Here is a 21,738-nt window from a genome sequence, read left to right on the forward strand (position 1 = left end):
ATGGAGATGGTAGAGCTGGGGTACTCCTGCCTTAAGAGTAACTCAAACTTCTCCCTATGACCCATCCCCAAAAGTTCCTGGGCACAATGGACCCTGCAGCTCAATCTATGACTATCCTACTCTCTGGAGTTCCTACTTCTAGTGGGCCAGCCCATGGGGATTACCTGCTATTCCTCGAGGGAGAAAGAGAAATAAGGGCCTCCCATCTTTCTCCTAAAACCTTCCAGCCTTACATTGTCCTTGAGAATAAACTGGAGGGAAGGAGATATTCCTAAATTTTCCACTTCTGATCCCCAGCAGGACTGCAGCCCCCACCTCCAATCCCCTCCAATTCCAGCTCTTCTCAGGGAAGGTCTGGGAAAAAGTACTCAAACACAGATGCAGAGGATGAAGCACCATTTACTGAGGACAGCAGAACAAGTGGCCTGCAAGTGGTCAATAATTCCCATTTAACTTAAATGCCGGCAAGACCTCAGACCCCAGAGGCCTGAGGACCTTCCCCTGAAGTCAGTTGCACTCTTCACAGGCCACAACTGCATACCGAACATCACAGATCCGAATCCGTGGAGACATCACAAACAAACCAATGAACACGCAGCAGGGATGAGGGTCTGGTCCTCGAGTTTCCCAAAGTCACAAAGGACACCAACCAGGGAAGGAATGGTGACCTGCCTTCTAGGCTCCACCCCCACCATTGCCACTATGAACTCTGAGGCACCCACAGACAGCAGAGGGCAAGGGTAGGGTGGATGACTTGAGGGCAGGATGAAGGGGGAAAGGGACACTGTTTGGATTCAAATTTGAGGGGGGGAGTGCCAGCTCAGCCCCCCATCTGAGAGTCCGGGGTCCAGTTGGGAAATACTTTCCACTGTCATGGAGGTGACCAAGCCTTCCAGTCATTACCCCATACTCTCCAACTTCTATGAAAGTGAGGGTAGTGAAGAACTTCCCCCACAGGCCCCAAACCTACATCAGCCATCCAAAGAGGCGCTCTTTGCAGCTGCACTAGGGGCCAACCCAGAAACAGAGTACTCCCAACTGGAAAGGGGCATGGCTTGACCTGGCTCCATAGCTTCCAGCTCTGTTCCACAGGCCCACAATGGGGTCTGGGGGTGGATTAAGGCCTCAAAGTCTTGGTCCGGAGACACAATGACCATTGGTGCTCCAGGCCATTCCTACTTCCAATCATCCTTTTGTTCCAAGTGGGAAGAGACTGAACATATCTCTCCCCACTCCCCTCCCTCCACACACACTTCCAGAGCCAAGACCCTAGAGTATGACTGGTAGAAAGGAAGGGAAGGGGAATCAGATTCTGGGGAAGGATGAAAGGAAAGAAGGGAAGAAAGGCTGGGGCTAGACAGCCACAATTCCTCAAGGTCTAGCTGCAGGGATTTAAAGATAAGGCCCTGGGGGGAAGTAGCAGCCAGGAGGGAAACAGCAGCCCTGAGGAAAGGCCTTGAAGCTCTGGATGGTTGCCCACAGACTCATGGTGTGCAAGGATGGGAGACAAGGAGTCACTGTCTGGTTCTGTCCCCCTGGGAAGAAGTAGACAAAAAAAAATCCTCTTTTCCTCTCTTGGCCTAGATATCAGCTGTAGGGTCACAACCCTACACTCACTCACCTGGCAGGATCCCCCATGATCTTGCAGAAAGAAGGGCCTAGCCACCTGACTCTCCTTTTTGCTCATGAGGCCCAAGCCCAGGCTATCTCAGGACGGGAGAGTAAGCTGGCCTCTGTCCAAATTTATCCACAGAAGCAAACTTCAAGAAGGCAGAGCCTCCCATAACCACCCAGAGGAAGTTAGAACAAATCTGAAACACTAAATTACCTGCCAGTTTATATGCTGGCTCCTTCTGCTGTACTTTCAACAGCACTGATGAGATGCTTTACTGAGATCAAGGGACTCAAGGTGTTGGTCACCCCAGGTAGGCAGGCAGCAGGCCTGCCCCCTGGCACTAGTTTAGAAGGAAAGTGCCAGGGGCTGTCAATTAACCTGTTACTGAAACCAATCCACTCTCCACCCCTTCAGTGGCAACTTTCCTGGAAGCATGGAGAGGACCCAAAACAAGAGGAGTTGTAAATGCATTCTGAAAAGAGGGAGGAAACCCCAAGCTCTGACCCTGATTGAGAAGGCAGACACTGGGGAGGGGGGGAGGGGCATGGGGGCATATAAAGATATAAAACTCGATCGAAATGAAATCAGTAAACATAAAGCTTGGAAAATAACAAATCACAGTGCATCACGTCATGACAAAACTACCTCCCCCAAGGGTTGGGGAAGGTCTGTTGGGGTGAAGCCGTAAGTGGCTCTTTGAGAGCGGGTAGTAAAATCCTACTCTCTCCCTTGGGATGGGGGAGGCATCTCCCTGCATTTCTGAAAGTGGCTCAGAGCCGGGCAGGCAGTCCCAGGGGCCCGGTGGCCAGAGAGCCTGAAACAGGAATGGAGCAAGCTGCCCAGAGTCTGCAGGTATCAGCTAACACACTGTCACCCAACACCCATGCTGCTCCAGCCACCAGCAGGAGAATCAAAGTTTCTCACTTCCCCTTCCCACAAGGGAGGGTGGATGAGTTGGGGGGGAGGGGGGCAGTGGTGTGTGGACTGGCTGGGTCAAAGGGAAATGGGCCCTGGACTGGACCTTGAGTCAATCAGGAGACAGAGTGGGGCAGTGGCTGGATCCGGATCACTGGAGACAAATTGACTCTCAGGATCTTCTGTGCTCTCTGCCGCACCTCCTCATCAGAGAATCGCTTATTCACTTTGATGACCCGGAACTTCAAGAGGTTTGGTGAGCTTGGCACTAGCCTAGCTTTGCTTAGTCCAGGCCCCAACTTACTCTTCTTCTTGGCTGGGGTCTCTTTCGCCTCCTCTGACCTTTTCCTCTTTGGCCCTGTGGCTTCTGGATGGCTGCCTCTGCCACCCCTACAGGCAGTCCTGGCCCCGCTCTTGGAAGTCTTCACCTGGGTCCCCTTCTTTCGACGCCTACCATTTAGGATGCCTGAGGCCTTGCAGGCATTACTCTCCCGAAGGACGCCACCACTGGGGCCCCGTCGTCCACCCTTTGAGAGGGAAGCCCGGTCTGGTGCTTTCCGGATCAAACACCGGTGCCCTTTGTTAGTGGTTTTGTTGGGAGCTGATTGCCGGGATCTCCCTGAGCCCTTCAGCAGCTTAAGGTCTGAATTCGAGATTCCCAGAGGCTTGTACTTGGAGTTTAAACAGGATGCTGTAGCCTTTAAAGGGACCAAGGCTTCTAGAACAACAGAGAGCCGCATAGCTGGGTATACCCCAGGGTACATGTGGGTAGGGAAGCCCACAGATGAGTTCTTGCCACTGCCTGAGCCTGACTGTTTCAGGGAGTTCAACAAAAGGTTGGTGGAGCTGGTTTTGATTATTGGGGAGCTAGGGACCTTAGAAGACCTCCCCAGGATGGCCCCTGGGACAGCCAGCAGGCTCCTGGAAGTGGCTTTGGGAACGTCCGAGGGCAGTGGTTTGGCCTGAGCAGCAGGGCCAACGTGGTGTTTGGTTTGGCTTGGGGGGTCAGCTGTGCAGGAGCTATAGCCATAAACATCCTTGCTCCGAAGGATAGTGGGCTGGTAGCCCTCCTCCCGGAGACCTTGGAGAAAGGCCACAAGTTGGGCCTCTGTGTCACTGAGGTCCTTGGACATGGGGTTGAAGACCAGGAGTGCTTCCTCCAAGGCTTTCTGTCCTGCAGAGGAGATTCTGGACCATGAATGGACAGCTTTCTCCTCCACATTATCCACCTCCACATTCATGGCATTAGGCTGTGAAGAGCTGTCCAGGGCCCACAAACCAGTGCTTGACACCTCAAAGAAAAAGAGGAAGCCCAATTAAGGACAACAATCACAGCCTCAGTGCAGCCTTCAGAAAGGATGTCTTCAGAAGAAAATTCACCTTAAATATTTATTAAATGTGTCTATTGTGCTAGTCCCAGCCCTGGGGAAAGATGAAAACTAACACAGGCTCTGCCCTTGAGGAGCTTACATTCTGGGGGAAGATGGGGGCAGGGAGAAGGACTTCCATACCTACAGGACTGAAAGGCTTCCCCCCTTCTCACCTGTTCAGCTCAGGTTTCACCTCCTTGAAGAGGTTTTTCCTGAGCCCCTCCTCCATCCCCCAATTACTATGTATTTAGTTAATATCTATCTTCTATGCATGTATCCATGGACATGTTGTATTCCCAGCAGAATACCTACTTTCTGAGGGCACAGACTACTTTTCTCACTATCCCCAGTGCCAGGCACTTAACAAATGTTTTTAATTGCTTGATTTGAGATGTACATACTCTCCAAATTCTACAACATCTTCAGCTCAAATCCCATTTCAGAAACTTATTAGCTGTATGATTAGCTTCTCTGTGCCTCAGTTTCTTCACCAGTAAAATGAGGGGGCTCAGTAGCCTTTAAGGACCCTTCCAATTCTAAATGTATAACCCTATGTTATCATCTCCCAAACCCAATTACATAGTCTTTATTCTACTTACCATCTTGGGCCAGTTCTGCCCCTGTTGATCACCGTCCTCCCTAAGCTTCTTTGATGTTTCTCTCTTGCTTTCTGTCCTCACTGCCTGACAGCTGCTCTTGGTCTCCTTGGCTGGATCATCTTGCCCAGTGTACTCCGAGCATTACTCATGCCTCTGACCTGGGCCCTCTTCTCTTCTTTCTCAACACTCTCCCTTAGTGATCATATCAGCACCATGGCTTCAACTTTCATCTCTATGCAAATGACTCCCAAATCTGGATACCCAGTCCTGATCTTTCTCCTGAACTCCAGTCCCCATAATACAAACTAGATTTAAATTGTTATTCTGAAATTAAAGACCAGATAAAATGAACATTTCTACATAATAGCAGAACACCAAAAGAACACTGTATATGAAATTTGAAGATCTCTAATATGTACAGTTCTGTTTTTCTTTTTTAGCATATGTATTTAGTACATTCAAAGATGTAATACTTGTTTCTGCTTCTTTCTGGCCTTCCTTCTGTTCTCTTTTCTGCATTTAAAAAAAAATGCCTCGGTGACCCTCTTTTGTTTCTTCCTGCCCATATTTCCAATGCATCATTTCTACAACAGAACTCCTAACTTCCCCCTACATCCTGCTTCAAAATTTCCCTACTTCTATTAAGGGGACCACCAGCCTTAATAGTCACTTTATTCTTCTTTCCCTCTCACACTAAGCATCCAATCAGTTGCCCAGGGTTGTTGATGCTACATCTTCAGAATCTGTTACATCAGTCTCCTCTCTAATCACACAGTCCCCACCCTAACTCTGGCACTGGTCACTTCTAACCTATACCATCTCACTAACCTCCTAACGGCTCTCCTTCATTCTAGTCTCTCTCTTTTCCAAACTACCCTTCAGAGTGGCCAGATTGAGATTCCTAATATGCATATTTGACCATAACACCCCCAACTCAAAAGACCTTCATCAAGTGGTTCCCTATTGCCTCTAAGACAAAATATAAACTCCTCAGCCTAGCATTTAAAGGTCTCAAAAATCTACATGCTTCCTACCCTTTCCAGTCTTATTTCAAGGTACTCCCTTCGTGAACTTTCCACTCCAAGTTGGTCTAGTAGCTGATGCCTATATATGACATCTCTCTTCTTCATACCTCTGAACATGTGATCCCCAATGTCAGGAATGGACTCTCTCCTTGTATCTGCATCCCAGAATCCCCAGCTTCCTTCAAAGCACAGCTCTGGAGCCAGCCTCTGCCTGAGGTCTTTCCAAGTCACCCCAGTTGTTAGCGCTCTGTCCCTCTAGACATGACTTTATCCGACTTTCTGCTTATTTGTCTATGTACATGGTGTATCCTTCATTAAATTATAAGATCCTTGAGAGGGACTTTTTTTTTTCATGAATCCTCAGGACCCAATATAGTGTCTTGCATATATATATATATATATATATATATATATATATATATATATATATATATATATATATGTATACGTGTGTGTGTGTGTGTGTGTGTGTGTAGTCATGTTTTTTGACTTTAAGGTATACAGGGGAGGGGAACCTGCAGCCTCAAGGCCACATGTGGCTCTCTAGGTCCTCAAGTGCGGCCCTTTGACTGAATTCAATAAAAGGATCTGTTCTGTAAAACTTGGATTCAGTCAAAAGGCTATACCCAAAGACCGAGAAAGCCACATGTGGCCTCAAGGACACAAGGTCCCCACCCCTGGATAAGACAAGGTAGAGAACAACAAGGACAAAGCAGCGATCCAGACCACATACTTTAGGGGAAATTTGAAGGAAAGAACACTTTTAACTGGAGAGGTTCAGAGAAGACTAAGACCTGAGCTAGGCCTTGAGGAAAGAGAAGTAACAGGTGAAGGATATGACAGGCCAAGATTAAAAAACAGTTGGTCCTCCAGTATAGCTGGATTTTGGCTGGAGTGTGTGAACGGATAGTATGGGAAAGGATGGTGGTAACAAAATTATGGAGGGCCTTCGATGTCAGGGTAAATTCCTCTTTTGTCCTACACGCACTAGGGAACCCCTGCAGGTTTTTGAAAAGGGGAGTGATAAGGTCACACCTAACTCATAGGAAGGTTATTTGGGAATCTTTAGGAAAGATGAACTGGAGAGGAAAGCCATTAGAAGCAGGAGGACTAGTAAGGAGGTTATCAACAGGACAAGTAGGGGATGATGAGCAATGGAATGAGGGTCATGGCAGTGCTACATGCAGGAAACAGAGGAGATGTCATGGAGATTGAATGGAGATCTCTGTTCCTATTCAGGTGCCGCTGACCACTGCCTGGATCCACTGCATTTCCATGCTATTTAATCTCACTTAGCCCTCAAAGTAGCAAGGCAATCCTTTGACTCTCTCGATTGTCTACTGCACATTCCCAGTAGACAGATGTTCCAAACTTAAACCTCTCATACCATACTGTCTTCCCTTCCTCATACCTCCTTCCTTTTCTTTCTTCTTTCCTTTCCTGTCACATTATCTATTGATAAATAGAACTAACCTGAGCTAGCTTCTCTTCCTTTGGTCCAGCCACGGCCAATCCTTCTACTTGTAACCTTGATCTTATACTTTCCTATCTCCTCCAGAAGTTTGGTCCTATAACCTCTCTTAATTTTCAATCCCTCCTTACATACTGGCTCCTTCTCTACTGCCTACAAATATGTCCAAGTTTTTCTTATCCTTAAAAAAACAACCCATTTTCTACCAGATCCCATATTTCTACTATGTATCTCCATCTGTTCACAACTAAACTCCTAGAAAAACTCAATGTACAATCTACTTACTCCCCTCTCACTCACATCTCGACCCTTTTAAATCTGGGTTGCAATCTCATTACTCAAATGAAATTGCTCTTTCCAAAATTACCAATGACTTTCTTTTTAAAAAATATGTCCAGATAATGAAAGTCCCTTACTACTTCTCCTATATCATATCTCCATACCTGGCTTGTAATCTGTTTCCTGAACTCTGCATCTATTTCCTCTTTCTATCCAAGTGTCTCTAGTATGTTATCTACTATTGGACCTAATGGATTCTTCTCAGTTCTCATCCTTTTCGGTCTAGGCAGCACTTAACATCTTTGACCACCCTTTTGTCCCGGATATTTTCTCCTCCCTGGGTTTTCATGCCATCTCTTTCCTGGTTCTCCTCCTACCATGGCCACTCCTCTTCAGTATTTTTTGTAGGCTCATGGTGCTCCTATGTGTGAATGTTCCCTAGGTTTCTGTCCAGGGCTCTGATTTCTTTGCTTACTCCCAGTAAAATCATCACTTCCTGCACGTTCAATTGTCCTCTACTTGTATATGACTCCAAGATCTACATTAGCCTCTCATGAGTTCCAGTCTTTCGTCAAGAGCTTACTCATCAGACATTTGCAAAGGGGTGCCTTAGTAAACATCTTAAAATCAGTACGTACAATATAGAATTCACTCTCTTTCCCCCCACACCCTTCCCTTCTCCTAACTTCCCTGTTTCTGTTAAGGGTACCACCATCCTTCTACTCTCTTAAGTTCACAACCTCCAAGTAATCTTCAGTTATTCTCTCTCCCTCACCTATCTTCTCTAATTAGTTGCCAGATTTTAATTCTACCTCCACATCTCTCAAATCTATCCCCTTATCTCTTTTTACACGGCCATCAGCCTAGTTCAGGCCCTCATCACCTAGACTAGGGCAATTTCGTCCTAATTGCTCTCTAGTATCTCCCCTCTCCAATATGCCCTCCACAGAGCTATCAAATGCTCCTAGGGCAAAAAGCTGACCTGCTCAAGAAAACCCAGTGGCTCCCTATTACCTCCAAGATCAAATACAAACTTGTCAATATGGCATTTAAAGCCCTTCACAATCTGGCTGTAGCCTATCTTTCCTTACTTATTATGTTACTCTCTCTCACCTCTTCGTTCCAGCCAAACTGGCCTAGCTACCAAGCCCATCTCTGTGCCTTTGTACAGCTGGTATACAGCTGAAGTGCCACCTTGTAGGTGAGGCCTTTCCTGACGCCAGCCCCAGCCCTCCCCTGAAAACTGTACTTACTTTGTATACACTTCATAGCACTCATTTGTGTTCAGGTTATTTACTCCCATTGGAATACAAGCTCTTGGAAGGCAGGGATGGTTTGTTTGCGTCTTTGAAGCCCTAGTACAGTGCTGGGCATGTAGTGGACGTTTAATAAATACTTGCTGAATGGACTTGGGGCATAAAGAAGATGGCAGAGTCAAAGCCAACTCTTAAACCATGAGAGCGAGGGGAGGTGCCTAATAGAAAGGTGAATGGTAATGGGTGGGCTGGGACTTGGGAAGAGGTTACAGCTTGAGGAGGAAGCTGCTTACCATCTCTCAACCCAAGAAAATCCATGCCTGGAGATACCTGGAGGGAAGAATGTAAGAGGAGTCAAGAGTTTAGGGAATGGGAGTCAGGGATGAGGCTACTAGACTTTTGTAAGGCAGGAGAGGGGACTCGTGCACAGGTCCACAGGGGGCGGGGGGGGGGGGGGCAGGGAGGGAAACAAACTGGGAACATTGAAGGAGGTCACATTCCCCAAAGTGCTGTGGGCTGGAAAGGGCATCTAATCAAAGATCTGGGCAGGAATCTTGCCTCTGCCAGTAGAGATGCTGGCTTTTCCAGAAGTCTGGCTACTGGAGTCTTGAGGATTCCATAAGGAAATCTGGCCAGAGGCATCTTCCGGGCTGTGTGCTTACTAGTTGTATGATATCAGTCAAGTCATTTCCCCTTGGTGGGCCTCAAATCTGTAATTACAACTCATTTACATGCTGCTTTAACGTTTACAAAGGACTTTCCTTAAAACAACCCTGGGAAGTAAGTAGTTTGTGTATTGTCCCCATTTAAATGAGGAGGAAATTGAGGCTCAGAGAAAAATGACTTGCCCATAGTCACATAGTCAAGATTTAAATCCATATTTCCTTACTTCTGGTTCAATGCTCTTTCCACTAAAGCACAGCTATTCCTATGACTCAAATTTATCCTCGCAACCTTCCTGTGAGGCATGTAGCATAAGGACCAATATCCCCACAGGACAAGAAGAGGAAAGAGACCCCAAGATAGGCCATCTCTTTAGTGGACTCTTTTGTCTCCCTCCTTCTCCTCCTACCACCAGGTAAAGAGTGATCTCATGGGGTCAATAGATTTAGAGCTGGAACCATCTAGTTCAATCTTTTCCTTTTTTCAGGAAGGAAACTGAGACCTATGGGAAGGAAGTATAACCTAGATAATCATAGGACTTGAAGCTGGAAAGAATATTGGAAGCTCCAGTTTTGTTACTTAAAACCAGAGTGATTCAGAGAAGTCGCCTGATCCTGTGGGATTTTTCCCCCTAGCGGGGGTTATGAGAGGGTTATGCTGGGTGATTTCTGAGAAAGAATATTAACTGGAAAGGCTCAAAGGATCATGAATTTAGATTTGGAAGGGCATTACAGATCATCTAGGTCAGCCTCCTTATTTTACAAATGAGGAAACCGAGGCCTAGTGAGGTCAAGTAACTTGTACAAGATCATTCAAGTATCAAGCAAAGAGCTGGGGTCCAAATTTGGGGCTTCTGACTCTTGCTTAGCTGTTAAGCATGTCTCTAAGTCCCAATACTTGGGGTTTTCCAGAGCCCAGCCAAAGGGAGTGTGAAGTCAAAGCTTTCTTATCCTTAAGGACCCCCAAATTACTTAAAGGGTGAAAGAAGAACCTGAGGAGTAAGTGCCCTGGCACTTCAGCCTGCCCCGCCCCCCCACCCTCCCACCCCCCCCCTACCCTCCCACCCCCCTGTTCTAAGGCTACATTTTGCCTTTTCACCCTTCTCCTCTGATGGCACCCAGGGAAACTGCCACCCCATTCCTCCCAAGAAAGCCAGAAGCCAAGAGAACTACAATTCACCCCATGATTCACAGGTTCCTTCCCAGAGAGAGAGGCATGTAAGCAGGAAACTGTCTTCTCAAACCAAAACTCCCCATCCTCTTCCAGGGCAAATTCAGAGCCAGGGAGACAATCAAAGGGCAGGCCTTCCAAAGCCTGGCAGGAAGCCCTGGGCCTGGGCTTGGCCCAAAATCCTTTGTAGAAGAGCCTCCTTGGGCCCAGTTGTTGGGATAGCGGAGTCAGACTGAGGCTTTCTTTTTCATTAGCAAATAGGAAACGTTTCCAGACTTCTCCAACTCCTCAGACCTTAGGTGGCTTTCATTACCACCAATCATCCATCCAGATAAGCACCAGCATTCCTGGGGGCACCTACCCAACTGTAGCCTGCTGACTGGGCATTGCTTGGAGTGACTGACTTCTTCAGCACTGACCACAGACAGACACAGCTTCCAGCAGAAAGGGAAGGAAGGGGAAGTATTTGTGTAATACCACTGCTCCCAGGGGCCTATGGACCCAGGGACAGTTGCAACCTCCCCAGCTGCAGCTAACTCATTAAAAGATCAGTAGCAGCTTAGTGCTGTGGGATCCCAGGCAGAGCCCTAAGTAGTATTCCCTATGCACACCAACACCAGGAGCTGTCTCTCCAGCATACACATACACTTCTCAGAGTCCTAATGTGCTCAGGTAGCAATTTGAAAACTCTGGGTAGATTATCTTATTCCCAGAAGCAGCAATTGTCACCTCTTTGTTTAGAAACATTCCTTTAGGCTCTGGCACCAGCACGCTAAGCCAGTGATAATGGCACCCCACCCCACCCCCACCCCCATTAAACCACAAACAATCTTTTTTTCCTTCACAGGACCTTAGCCCTTTATTGGATCTGAATTTGGAAGTGGAAAAAAGGGAAGGTTCAGGGTCCTGGGACTGGGCACACAGAAGGTGGAAGGGAAGGGAGGAAGTCTTGGGCTTGCTCGGGGTGTTTTGTCTGCCTGACCTTTGAGCTGAGGGTCACCCATTCAGGCTCTCCTATGCCAGCATCTTCCCACCGTGGCTGGTCTGGAGAGGACCCCGGCTTTCTAGAAGCCTAGGATATCACAGGCTTCAGGGGCTCACAAAGGAACCAGGCAGAGGTTATTCCGAGGCACTTCAAGGTACCTAAGGCCTTCCAACTAGACCTGTATTTCCCCACAGCCTCAAGAAGAGAAGGGAGTAGGCCTGAGGTGTGAACATGTGAGAGGATACAGAGTTAGGGGCCTAAAAGAAACTAGAACCAGTGAAGGGATAACTGAATCCTAGAAGGTACAAACTGGAACGGAGATTTAGAAGCCCAGATTTAGAGCTGGGAAGGACCTTCAAATCCCTATATTGCACAGATGGGAAAATTGAGGCTCAGAAAGGGGAAGTTACTTATTTGCCCAAGGTTATGCAGAGGCAGAACTGGGAAAAGGTTGGGGAGCCTGGAGAGGGACCCTCTGGGGAACTCAAGAAAGACAGTGGAAGCTCTGTAGGTCCACGGATTTGGGAGGCTCCACAGGTGAGAAGTTGGGGAGGGGTTGAGGTTCTTGATTTCAGAAAGCCTATATGAGAAGTAAATGAGGAAGATGCCTGGCCCAAGTTGTTCTGTTTTGTTTTGTTTTTGAGGGGGTGTGACCTTGATGAATATATGGAGTACTGAGAGAAGAAACCTGAGGACATAGAGGGCTCCAAGGCTAAAGCACATGGAGCATGAGAGGAAGCTGGGATATCTGAACTTCGTGAGGATTGGAGCAGGTTGGAGTATGACAGGGTTCAAGAAAAGATGGGGATGGAGATAGGGATGGGAATAGGGATGGGGGTGGGAATGGGAATAGGGATGGAGACAGGGATGGGGGTGGAAATGGGAATAGGGATGGAGATGGGGGTGGGAATGGGAATAGGGATGGAGATAGGGATGGGAATGGAGACAGGGATGGGGGTGGAAATGGAAATAGGGATGGGGGTGGGAATGGAAATGGGGGTGGGAATGGAGATGGGGATGGAGGTGGGAATGGAGATAGGGATGGGGATGAAGATGGGGGTGGGGAATGGAAATGAGAATGGGGATGGTAAAGGGGGTGGGGACAGAGAGGAGGATTAGAATAGGAGTGGGGATGAGAATGGGGGTAGGAATGGGAATAATGAGGATGGAGATGAGAATAAGGATGTGGCCAGGGGAGCCTGGGTCGAGAAGAGAGCAATGGAAGAGTAAAAAATGGAGAAGTGTGTATGAGCGGAGAGTCTCAGTGCTTCAAGATATGGGATCAGCAAGGTCTTGTTCCCGGGGCGCCTAGTTTGTATGCGTGAAAAGGGTGGGATAAGGTGAATAAAGAGGGTGGGAGGGGCAGGAAACCTGGGGGTCGTGGAGGTGGGGAGCGTATGAGGGTGGGAGGACCCGAAAGGATGTAAGAATGGGGGAGCTGTGGGTGGGGAGCTATGACTGTGGAGGGACTTATGAGGGGGAGGGCGGTGGGCGCTGGGGGTGGCACGGGGCGGGGAAGGGAAGGGAGGGCAAGAGGGGGAGGGCTGGAGTGGGGGAGGGGCTCCGAGGCGCCCCCCAGCCCCGCCCCCTCGGCGCTACCTACGGCCCGGCCCAGCAGACTGAGCCGCCGCCGCCGCCGCCGCCGCCGCCATGGCCAGGCCCCGGGCCCAGCGCCCCCTCTGGACGGCCCGGGCCGGCTCGGCCCCGCGGGCCCAACACCTACCGGCCGCCGCCGCGGGGACCCGGGACCAGCCTCTGCGCCGCCTCCGCCGCTCCAACATGGCCGCCCCGCTGAGGGCCGGAAGTGCAGCTCCACTTCCGCTTCCGGCCCCCCCACCCCCAAAGCCCCCCCTCCTGGGCTGGGGACCCCCGGCCCCTCCCCTCCCCCCAGGGTCTCCGCCCCCTAGGGTCTCCCACGCCCCCACGTGGCGGTTCCTGGTCGTATTTTTGCTCTAACCCTGGTTATCCAGATTTAGGGGAGACACATCCCTGCCCTCAGGGAGCCTCCAATCTGAGGGGAAACTACAGTTCTGCCCTCAGGGAGCTTCCATTCTGAGGGAGAAACACTGTCCTGTCCTCAGGGAGCCTCCAGTTTGAAGGACAAACTCAGCCCTACCCTCTAGGGGTCCTTGATCTAAAGAGGCTATTAAAGTCTTGCCCTCAGGGAGCCTTCAGTCTGAGGGGAAAACACAGCCCTGCCCCCGGGGAGCCTTTAGTCTGAGGAGCCCTGCTTTTAGGGTGCTCCTGATATGAAAGGAAGATCTATGCCCTGTCCTTAGGGAGTCTCTTATCTGAACTGGAAACACTGACCTGTCTGGAGGGGAGCTCCTAGTCTGAGTGGAGGACATTCAGTCCTGTCCTCAAGGAATTCCTAGTGGGAGAGAGGAGACAAAGCTCTGTCCCTCTGAGAGTCCTCAGGTCCAAAGAAGGACACAGCTTTGCCCTTTACTCCCCCTTACAACCAAGGATTGCTATGGACCCAGATAGTCTGGTGGTAGGAAGACACATTAATTGAGGGATACTTGACACTGCTGACTCCCTTCCCCTTCCACCCCCCCCCCCATTTTCTTTTTCCCCTGGGTTTTCTTAACTCTACCTTCTCCTAATTCTACATCTGACCAGTCTTCAGTCTCCTTTGATGGAATATCATCTATCTCTCACCAACAACTGGTTGCTCCACAAGGCTCTGTCCTGAACCTTCTCTATCTTCATTCTCTTGGTGATCACCTCCCATGAGCTCACTTATATTCTTTATGCCCGTGATTCCTAAGATCTAATCTTCTGAGTTCCAGTCTCACATCAACAACTGCCTTTTGGACATAACCATTTTGTTTTCCAGCAGCATCTCAACCTCAACATATCCCAAAGGGAATTCATTATCTCTACCCTGCCCCTACACACACCTAAAACAATTCTTCTTCAAACTTTACCCATTTCTTTTGAGGGTCCATTTGAAGTTGACCTAGGAAAATCTCTTAATATACTCAAGGTAGAGCACAACCTCTACCTTTAGGCTTCCCTAAAAATCAGTAAAGGGATCCCCAACTCCTATATAAACACTCAAGATACTAGATGCATATTGGCTGCAGGACAGCCTTTATTTCATCTACTAACTTTCCTGTGTGACCTGGGATAAATCATTTCACCTGTGCTAATCTATAAAAATAAGATCATATGTTTAGAGCTGGAAAAGACCTCAGATGTCGTCTAGTCCTAGTGCTTTTTAAACTGTGAGTTGCAAACCCATATGGGGTCTTGAAAAATTTGGTAACGGTAAAAGATTTCTGAATGAGCAACAACCAAAAATTAATTAAAATGTAAAGTAACGAATCTGAGGTGTTTCTGGCAGTACTTGCCCATGTTGCATGCAACTTCACTGCAGCCTTGGTTCTGAACACAAAGCATGCATACTTATGTACTGAATATGCTCTCAGGTCACGAAAAGCCAACCAGTGCTGCCCCCTCCCCCAAAATGAGTCGAGAGTGGGAAAAGTTTAAGAAGCCCTGATCTAGTCAAACCCCCTCCCTTGATAGATGAGGCCATTGAAGCCCAGAGAAGTTAAGTAGCTCAGCCAGTTCACAAAGATCCACTTCTCTGACTATAAATTCAGCATGCTTTCAAGAGAAAAGTTTGTACTGCTGTGCTTGCACTGTCTCTCTAAGGTCCCCTCTAGCTCCAGATCCCATTGAAGTTCAGCTAAAGGTGGAAACATTCCCTCTCCAACCCCAAAAATTCAACACTTTTTCCTCAGGGGGATAGGGGTGGGGTCAAAATTTGGACAATAAGACAAAACTCAACTAGCCTCTTAGACTTTTGGTTTCCTGGGGGTCCTCCCATGTTAATCCTTCCAAAGCCTGCGGTCACACCTATTCCTTGCCTCTCGTCTCTGCTTCCTAAGCTGTTAACTTGCCCCTCTCACTCATCTCCTCACTTGACAGATAACCGATAAGATTCTCCCTCCATAGCTCTTGTACTTATGTCTCTCCACTCAAATAGCCAATTGACCTCATTCAAATTTTTGTCACTTCTCACCAGGACTGTTGCATTAGGCACCTAATTGTTCAGCTTGGCTCAAGTCTCTTCCCCTCTCACATTCTTCCTCCACACAGCTGGGTAAATGATACTCCTAAAGCATAGGTCTGACCCTATCACTTACCTGCTCAAAAGATCTTCTCACCACCTCTACTACAGGGTGAGCCTATTCCATTTCTCCTCTTCATGACTTTGATATTGAGAGGAATGCCTGATAATTCTTTTCTGCAAGTGACCCTTGGCTGAGAACTCAGATCTTTACGGAATAGACTATGACCACTAGAAAGAGGACGCTGAAGACCTTTCTAAGAATGTCTGAGAGCTACTGACAAGTTTTAATGTATCTTTAATTTTTCCAGTTTCACTTAGTAAATATATTCTAATTTTGTTGTTGCTGTTCAAATGTTTCAGTTGTGTCTGACTTTCTCTGACCTTATTTGGGGTTTTTTTTGGCAAAGATACTGGAGTGGTTTGCCGTTTCCATCTCATTTTACAGATGAGGAAACTGAGGAAAACAGAATCAAGTGACTTGCCCAGGCTTACGCAGTAATTATCTGAGGCCAAATTGAACTTGGGTCTTCCTGATTCCATGCCTGGCTCTCTATCCACTGTGCCACCTTGCTGCTCATACTCTAATTCTAATATATAACATAAATTAGGGTATATAGTCCTTTTGGGGGTCGTTGAAAGCTGGAAAGGAGAGGAGAATCTTAATAGGAAGGGAAGTAAAGCCATGTTGATAAAGTAACGATATGCATTTCTTAAATCCTGTGTTGAATAATAAAGTTATGATGTGCATATTTTAAGCTCTAAATTAAGTTAGTCATTTAGAGACTAGGCTATGGTACTAGGAGGCTGGGAGCCACGGGAAATACAGGCCAGGTTATAAGAGGGAGAGGACCAGGGATCTGGAGCTACTCATACTCAACTCAGGAGATAAAGCAGAGATTGCATTGTGAAAAGGTATTCTAGCCCCATATCCTAGTAGGAACATAGATATCTTCTACCCACCTACCTGCCTTTCTACCTCAGGAGTCCATATAAAGTAGGTGACTCCATAAAAAAGAAAATGACCTGTAACCTCCTACTTTGTATATAATAATAATAATAGCTAGCTAGCTAGAAAGTATAAGACTAAATGGAGCTTTCCTTAAAATGATAAGTATCTCTCTAAAATCATCAGTAAGCATTATTTGTAATGGGGATAAGCTAGAAACCTTCCCAATAAGATCAGGAGTGAAGCAACAATACCCAGTATCACCACTACTATTCAATATTGTACTAAAAATAGCTTTAGCAATAAGAGAAGACAAATACATGGAAGGAATTAGGATAGACAATGAGAAAATGAAACTATCACTCTTTGCAGATAATATGATGGTATACTTAGAGAATCCTAGAGAATCAACTAAAAAACTACTTGAAATAATTAACAACTTTAGAAAGCTGCAGGATATAAAATAAACCCGTATAAAACATCAGCATTTCTCTATATTGCTAACAAAGCTCAGCAGCAAGAGATAGAAAGAGAAATTCCATTTAAAATAACTGTAGACAATATAAAATATTTAGGTGTCTACCTGCCAAGACAAACCCAGGAACTATATGAACACAATTATAAAATAATTTTTACACAAATAAAGTCAGATCTAAATAACTGAAAAATATCAATTGCTCATGAGCAGGCTGAGCCAATGTAATAAAAATGACAGTTCTAAATTAATTTACTTATTCAGTGCCATAACAATCAAACTACCAAAAAATATTTTATAGAGCTAGAAAAAAATAACAAAATTCATCTGGAAAAACAAAAGGTCAAGAATATCAAGGGAATTAATGAGAAAAGTGCAAAGGAAGGTGACCTAGCCATACCAGATCTAAAACTATTTTATAAATCAACAATCATCAAAACTATTTTGTATTGGCTAAGAAATAGAGTGGTGGATCGGTGGAATAGGTTAGGTACACAAGACGCAGTAGTCAATGATCGTAACTCACTATTTGACAAAAAATGCTGGGAAAATTGGAAAATAGTATAGCAGATAATAGGCATAGACTAACATCTCACACCATATACCAAGAATAGGTCAAAATGGCTACATGATTTAGACATAAAAGGTGATGCCATAAGCAAATTAGGAGAGCAAGGAATAGTTTACCTGTCAGATCTATGGAGAAGGGAAGAATTTATGACCAAATAAGAGATAGAGAACATTATTAAATGCAAAATGGATAATTTTTATTATATTACATTATTATATTAAATTAAAAAGACAAACAAAATCAATGCAACCAAGATTAGAAGGAAAGTAGAAAACTGGGAAACAATTTTAAAGCCAGTATTTCTGATAAAGGCCTCATTTCTAAAATATATAGAAAACTGAGTCAAATTTATAAGAATACAAGTCATTCCCCAATTGATAAATGGTCAAAGGATAGGAACAGGCAGGTTTCAGATGAAGAAATTAAAGCTATCTGTAATCATATTTAAACATGCTCCAAATCACTATTGATTAGAGAAATACAAATTGAAATAACTCTTAGGTACCACTTCACACCTATCAGATTGGCTAATATGACAGAAAAAGAAAATGATAACTGTTGGAGGAGATGGAGAAAATTGGAACACTAATGCATTGTTGCTGGAGTTGTAAACTGATCCAACTATTCTGGAGAGCAATTTGGAACTATGCCCAAATGGCAGTCAAACTGTGCACACTCTTTGATCCAGTAATACCACTACTAGGTGTGTATTCCAAAGAGATTATAAAAAAGGGAAAAGGACCCACATGTACAAAAATATTTATAGCAGCTCTTTTTGTGGTAGCCAAGAATTTGAAATCAAGTGGATGCCCATCAATTTGGGAATGGCTAAACATGTTGTGGTATATGAATGTAATGGCATACTATTGTGCTATAAGAAATGGGGAACATACGGACTTCATAATAACTTGGAAAGGGCTACATGATCTGATGCTGAGTGAGGGGAGCAGAACCAGGAGAACATTGTACACAACCACAGACATATTCTTCTGTGATGACTAACTTTGATAGACTTGGCTCTTCTCAGCAATATAAGGTTCAAAGACAACTCCAAAGGACTCATGATAGAAAGAGCTGTCTGCATCCAGAGAAAGAATTACAGAGTCTGAATGCAGATTGAGGCAAAATATTTGCTCTTTTTTTTTCTCTTCTTTTTTGGCTTTGTTTCTTCTTTCCCATGATTCATTCCATAGGTTATAATTCTTCTTTACAACTTGACTATTGTGTAAATAAATTTAATGCAAAAGTATATGTAGAACATATATCAGATTCCATGCTGTCTTGGGGGCAAGGGGGAGGGAAGGAAGGGGAAAAAAATTTGGAAATTAAAAACTTGTGGAACTGAGTGTTATAAACTAAAAATAAAAAATTTATTTAAAAAAAAAAGAAATGATGAGCAGGCAGATTTCAGAAAAACCTGGAAAAACTTACATGAACTGATGATGAGTGAAGTGAGCAGAAGCAGAAGAACATCGTACACAATAACACCAACATTGTGTGATGACCAACTTTGATAGACTTAGCTCTTTTCAACAACATGATGATCCAAGACAATTCTAAAAGATTCATAATGGAAAATGCTATCCACATCCAAAGGAAGGACTATGGAGTCTGAATGCAGATCGAAGCATACTATTTTCACTTTTTTTCTTTCTTGTGATTTTTCCGTTTCATTCTGATTCTTCTTTCATAACACGGTGTAGCCATAATGGCTTTTGTTTTCTTTGAATGGCTCAGCTTGCCTCATTGAGCCTCTGGACACTGTGGCTTGCTCTTCCGGGGCAGGAGGCCCGGGGAGCATGCCGGGAAGCAGACAGCTTCCTGTGTGAGGAGTCATGGGGCTGGCTGAGGGGAGGTGTTGGCGGCTATGCTAGGGGGAGGGGCCAACTCAGGAACCAATCGGCCCTGGTCATTTGGGCGGAGCTTGATGATGTCAAAAACCCTATAAGAGGGGAGAGGACAGCTTGAAGACTCTCTTTCCTTTTCCGGTTGGAGCCAGCGACAGTTACAACGACCGTTACAGAGGCAGTTACGACAGTTACATCGTCAGTTTCAGTTGCAGCTTCAGTTACAGACACAGACACAGCTGAGGCAGGAGCTGCCAGTAGCAGAGCTGATCTACGAGAGGAAGCTGAACAAAGACTTCAGTCCAGTGGGTAATCTTATTACCATAAAAGGGGGAAACATGATTTTGCTTTACGCAATCATGTTTCTCTGTAGCCTCCTGGTTACTCTTTCAAGGCGTACTTATTGGGCCTGGAAGATTATGATCAACATATCAAAATGGGGCTTCTGGTTCATGGGTTGGTTACTGTGGAGCCTAAATAAATGTTTTGATTCTTCTGCCTTCTACTTTGAGAGTTTCTTCTATCCGGCGATTCCGAACCTTTCAGACATGTTTATGATCCTCTTTGAGATTATAAACTCTGCCCTCCTGATACATTTGGCGTCACGAACAGGATCGCTAGGTATAAGATCTCTATTTAGAAGCAGAACAATTCCAGAGGAAGAGATGAATATTCCAGGATGGGAGGATCCATTTTATTCCTCCCTAGCAAAAGAATTGGCTAAAAAAGCTGGACCCTGTGAAAACTGGGAACCAAGGCTACGGAGAGGAGATCCTAGGGATTTGGAAAAGTGTTTACGAGAAGTTGGGATTCAGTCAGGGGCATCACTATCTAGGCAAAGCTGGATAGTGTTATCAGCCTACCGGCTAGTATACGAAAGATTGAGATTAAGTGAAAGACATGGGGGCACTCCTACCCCACAGGAAGAAGAGGAATCTCAGATAGCAGGAGACCAAACTGACTCAAATGAGAACTTTTCTATTAATGTGGCTAAGAGCAACAGGAGACCAAAAAAGCCCAGAGTGCATTTCAACCCAGCCCAGAAAGAGCCTGACTGCCTGCTTCGTCCTAGCCATGGTGGCAGAGGAAGTGAGTGGGGAGAGAATGAGACAATGTTAGGGGCTGAGGCACAAAACACTACTGGGGTTCAGGATGTGCCTCACACAGAGCATAGGAGATGGTTAAATGATCAGACAAGGGCTCGACCCATACAAAGGAGGAAGACAGAAACCCGAGGTGAAGATTCAGTTACAAGGGAAATTCAGGAAGATTTCTCACCGCAAGAGGTCACAGATATTTTGAGTAGATTCAGCCAAAGAATAGGAGAACCATTGATATCTTGGATGGTAAGACTCAGTGATCAAGGGGCCGGTGGAATATCAGTAGATGGGACAGACTGCATGAGATTCATAGGTATCAGCCATGATCCTCTAGTTCAACAAGCTTTTAGGGAACATCATCAGCAAGGAGATGGTGATAGCAGGACTACTCTGTTGGCATTAGCCGCTGTGGGATGCAATAAGAGATATGCTACTGATTCTATGTGGCCCACTGAGCACAGACCCTGGTATTCACTTAGAGATTGTATCATGAGACTAAAGGAGGAGGTAATGAAGACTGCCATTATGGTAGGAACTGCAGACAAATATTACAATGATTCAATGGAACTGCCTCATAGGAATTTAATAATTAGGACAGCTCCCCCTGCTTATAAACAACTAATTTTGAATTTATTACTTGGAGAAGTAGGGAGCCGTCTTACAACAGTGATAAATAAGATTTTACAGTTATATGACTTAGGTGACTGGGGAAGGGATAGATCTCCTCAAGAGAGAAGAGTGAATAACCAGCAAACTTGGCGCCAAAGGAGAGTAACAAGGAAAGAAATGTTTACTGCTTTATTGAGAGCAGGGGTAGGTTTTGAAATGATAGATGGAATTCCAACCAATGAATTATATAGAATGTACAGAGATAAAGGCCTTGATAACAGGAGAGATAGGGAAATCAGAACTGCTCCTGCAAATGCTACAGATGTTGAACCTTCATACCCAAGTGAATCACATGAAAGGGAATACTAGGGAACAGGCCAGGCCCCAGCCCAAGTTAAGGAAATACACAGGCTGGATTGTAGACCTCACATTAACTTGACCATATATTGGAAAAATGGGTCAAGTACGGTAACTGAGGCATTAATAGATACTGGGGCCGAGGCCACCCTTATTTATGGAAATCCAGACAAGTTCAGCCATGGAACTCCTATTACCATCACAGGACTAGGAGGGACTGAAATATCAGCCAGGCAAGTTAAATTAATGATGAAAATTGGACAGTTGCCCAAGAAAGAATATAGTGTGGTTATTGTGCCTATTCCCGAATACATCATTGGAATAGACATATTGAAGGGTATGACCTTAAATTTACCCGAAGGGAAATACCAATTTGCTGTGAGGAAAATAGGCATTAATGC

At 45.7% G+C, this 21,738-nt stretch overlaps 1 protein-coding gene across 1 annotated transcript; it reads right to left on the bottom strand.

Annotated features, from left to right (window-relative positions):
* Positions 1-383: 383 nt before the first annotated feature.
* Positions 384-13,156, bottom strand: CCDC71 (coiled-coil domain containing 71). The gene is made up of 2 exons (XM_036737420.1): positions 13,072-13,156; positions 384-3,822 (listed from the first exon to the last, which is right to left on the bottom strand). Exon 2 carries the CDS (start codon positions 3,769-3,771, stop codon positions 2,647-2,649), a length of 1,125 nt encoding a protein of 374 aa, XP_036593315.1. The 5' UTR covers positions 3,772-3,822; positions 13,072-13,156; the 3' UTR covers positions 384-2,646.
* Positions 13,157-21,738: the final 8,582 nt, after the last annotated feature.

The sequence above is a fragment of the Trichosurus vulpecula genome, chromosome 9 (genome assembly GCF_011100635.1).
Source record: "Trichosurus vulpecula isolate mTriVul1 chromosome 9, mTriVul1.pri, whole genome shotgun sequence".
NCBI classification, from domain to species: domain Eukaryota; kingdom Metazoa; phylum Chordata; class Mammalia; order Diprotodontia; family Phalangeridae; genus Trichosurus; species Trichosurus vulpecula.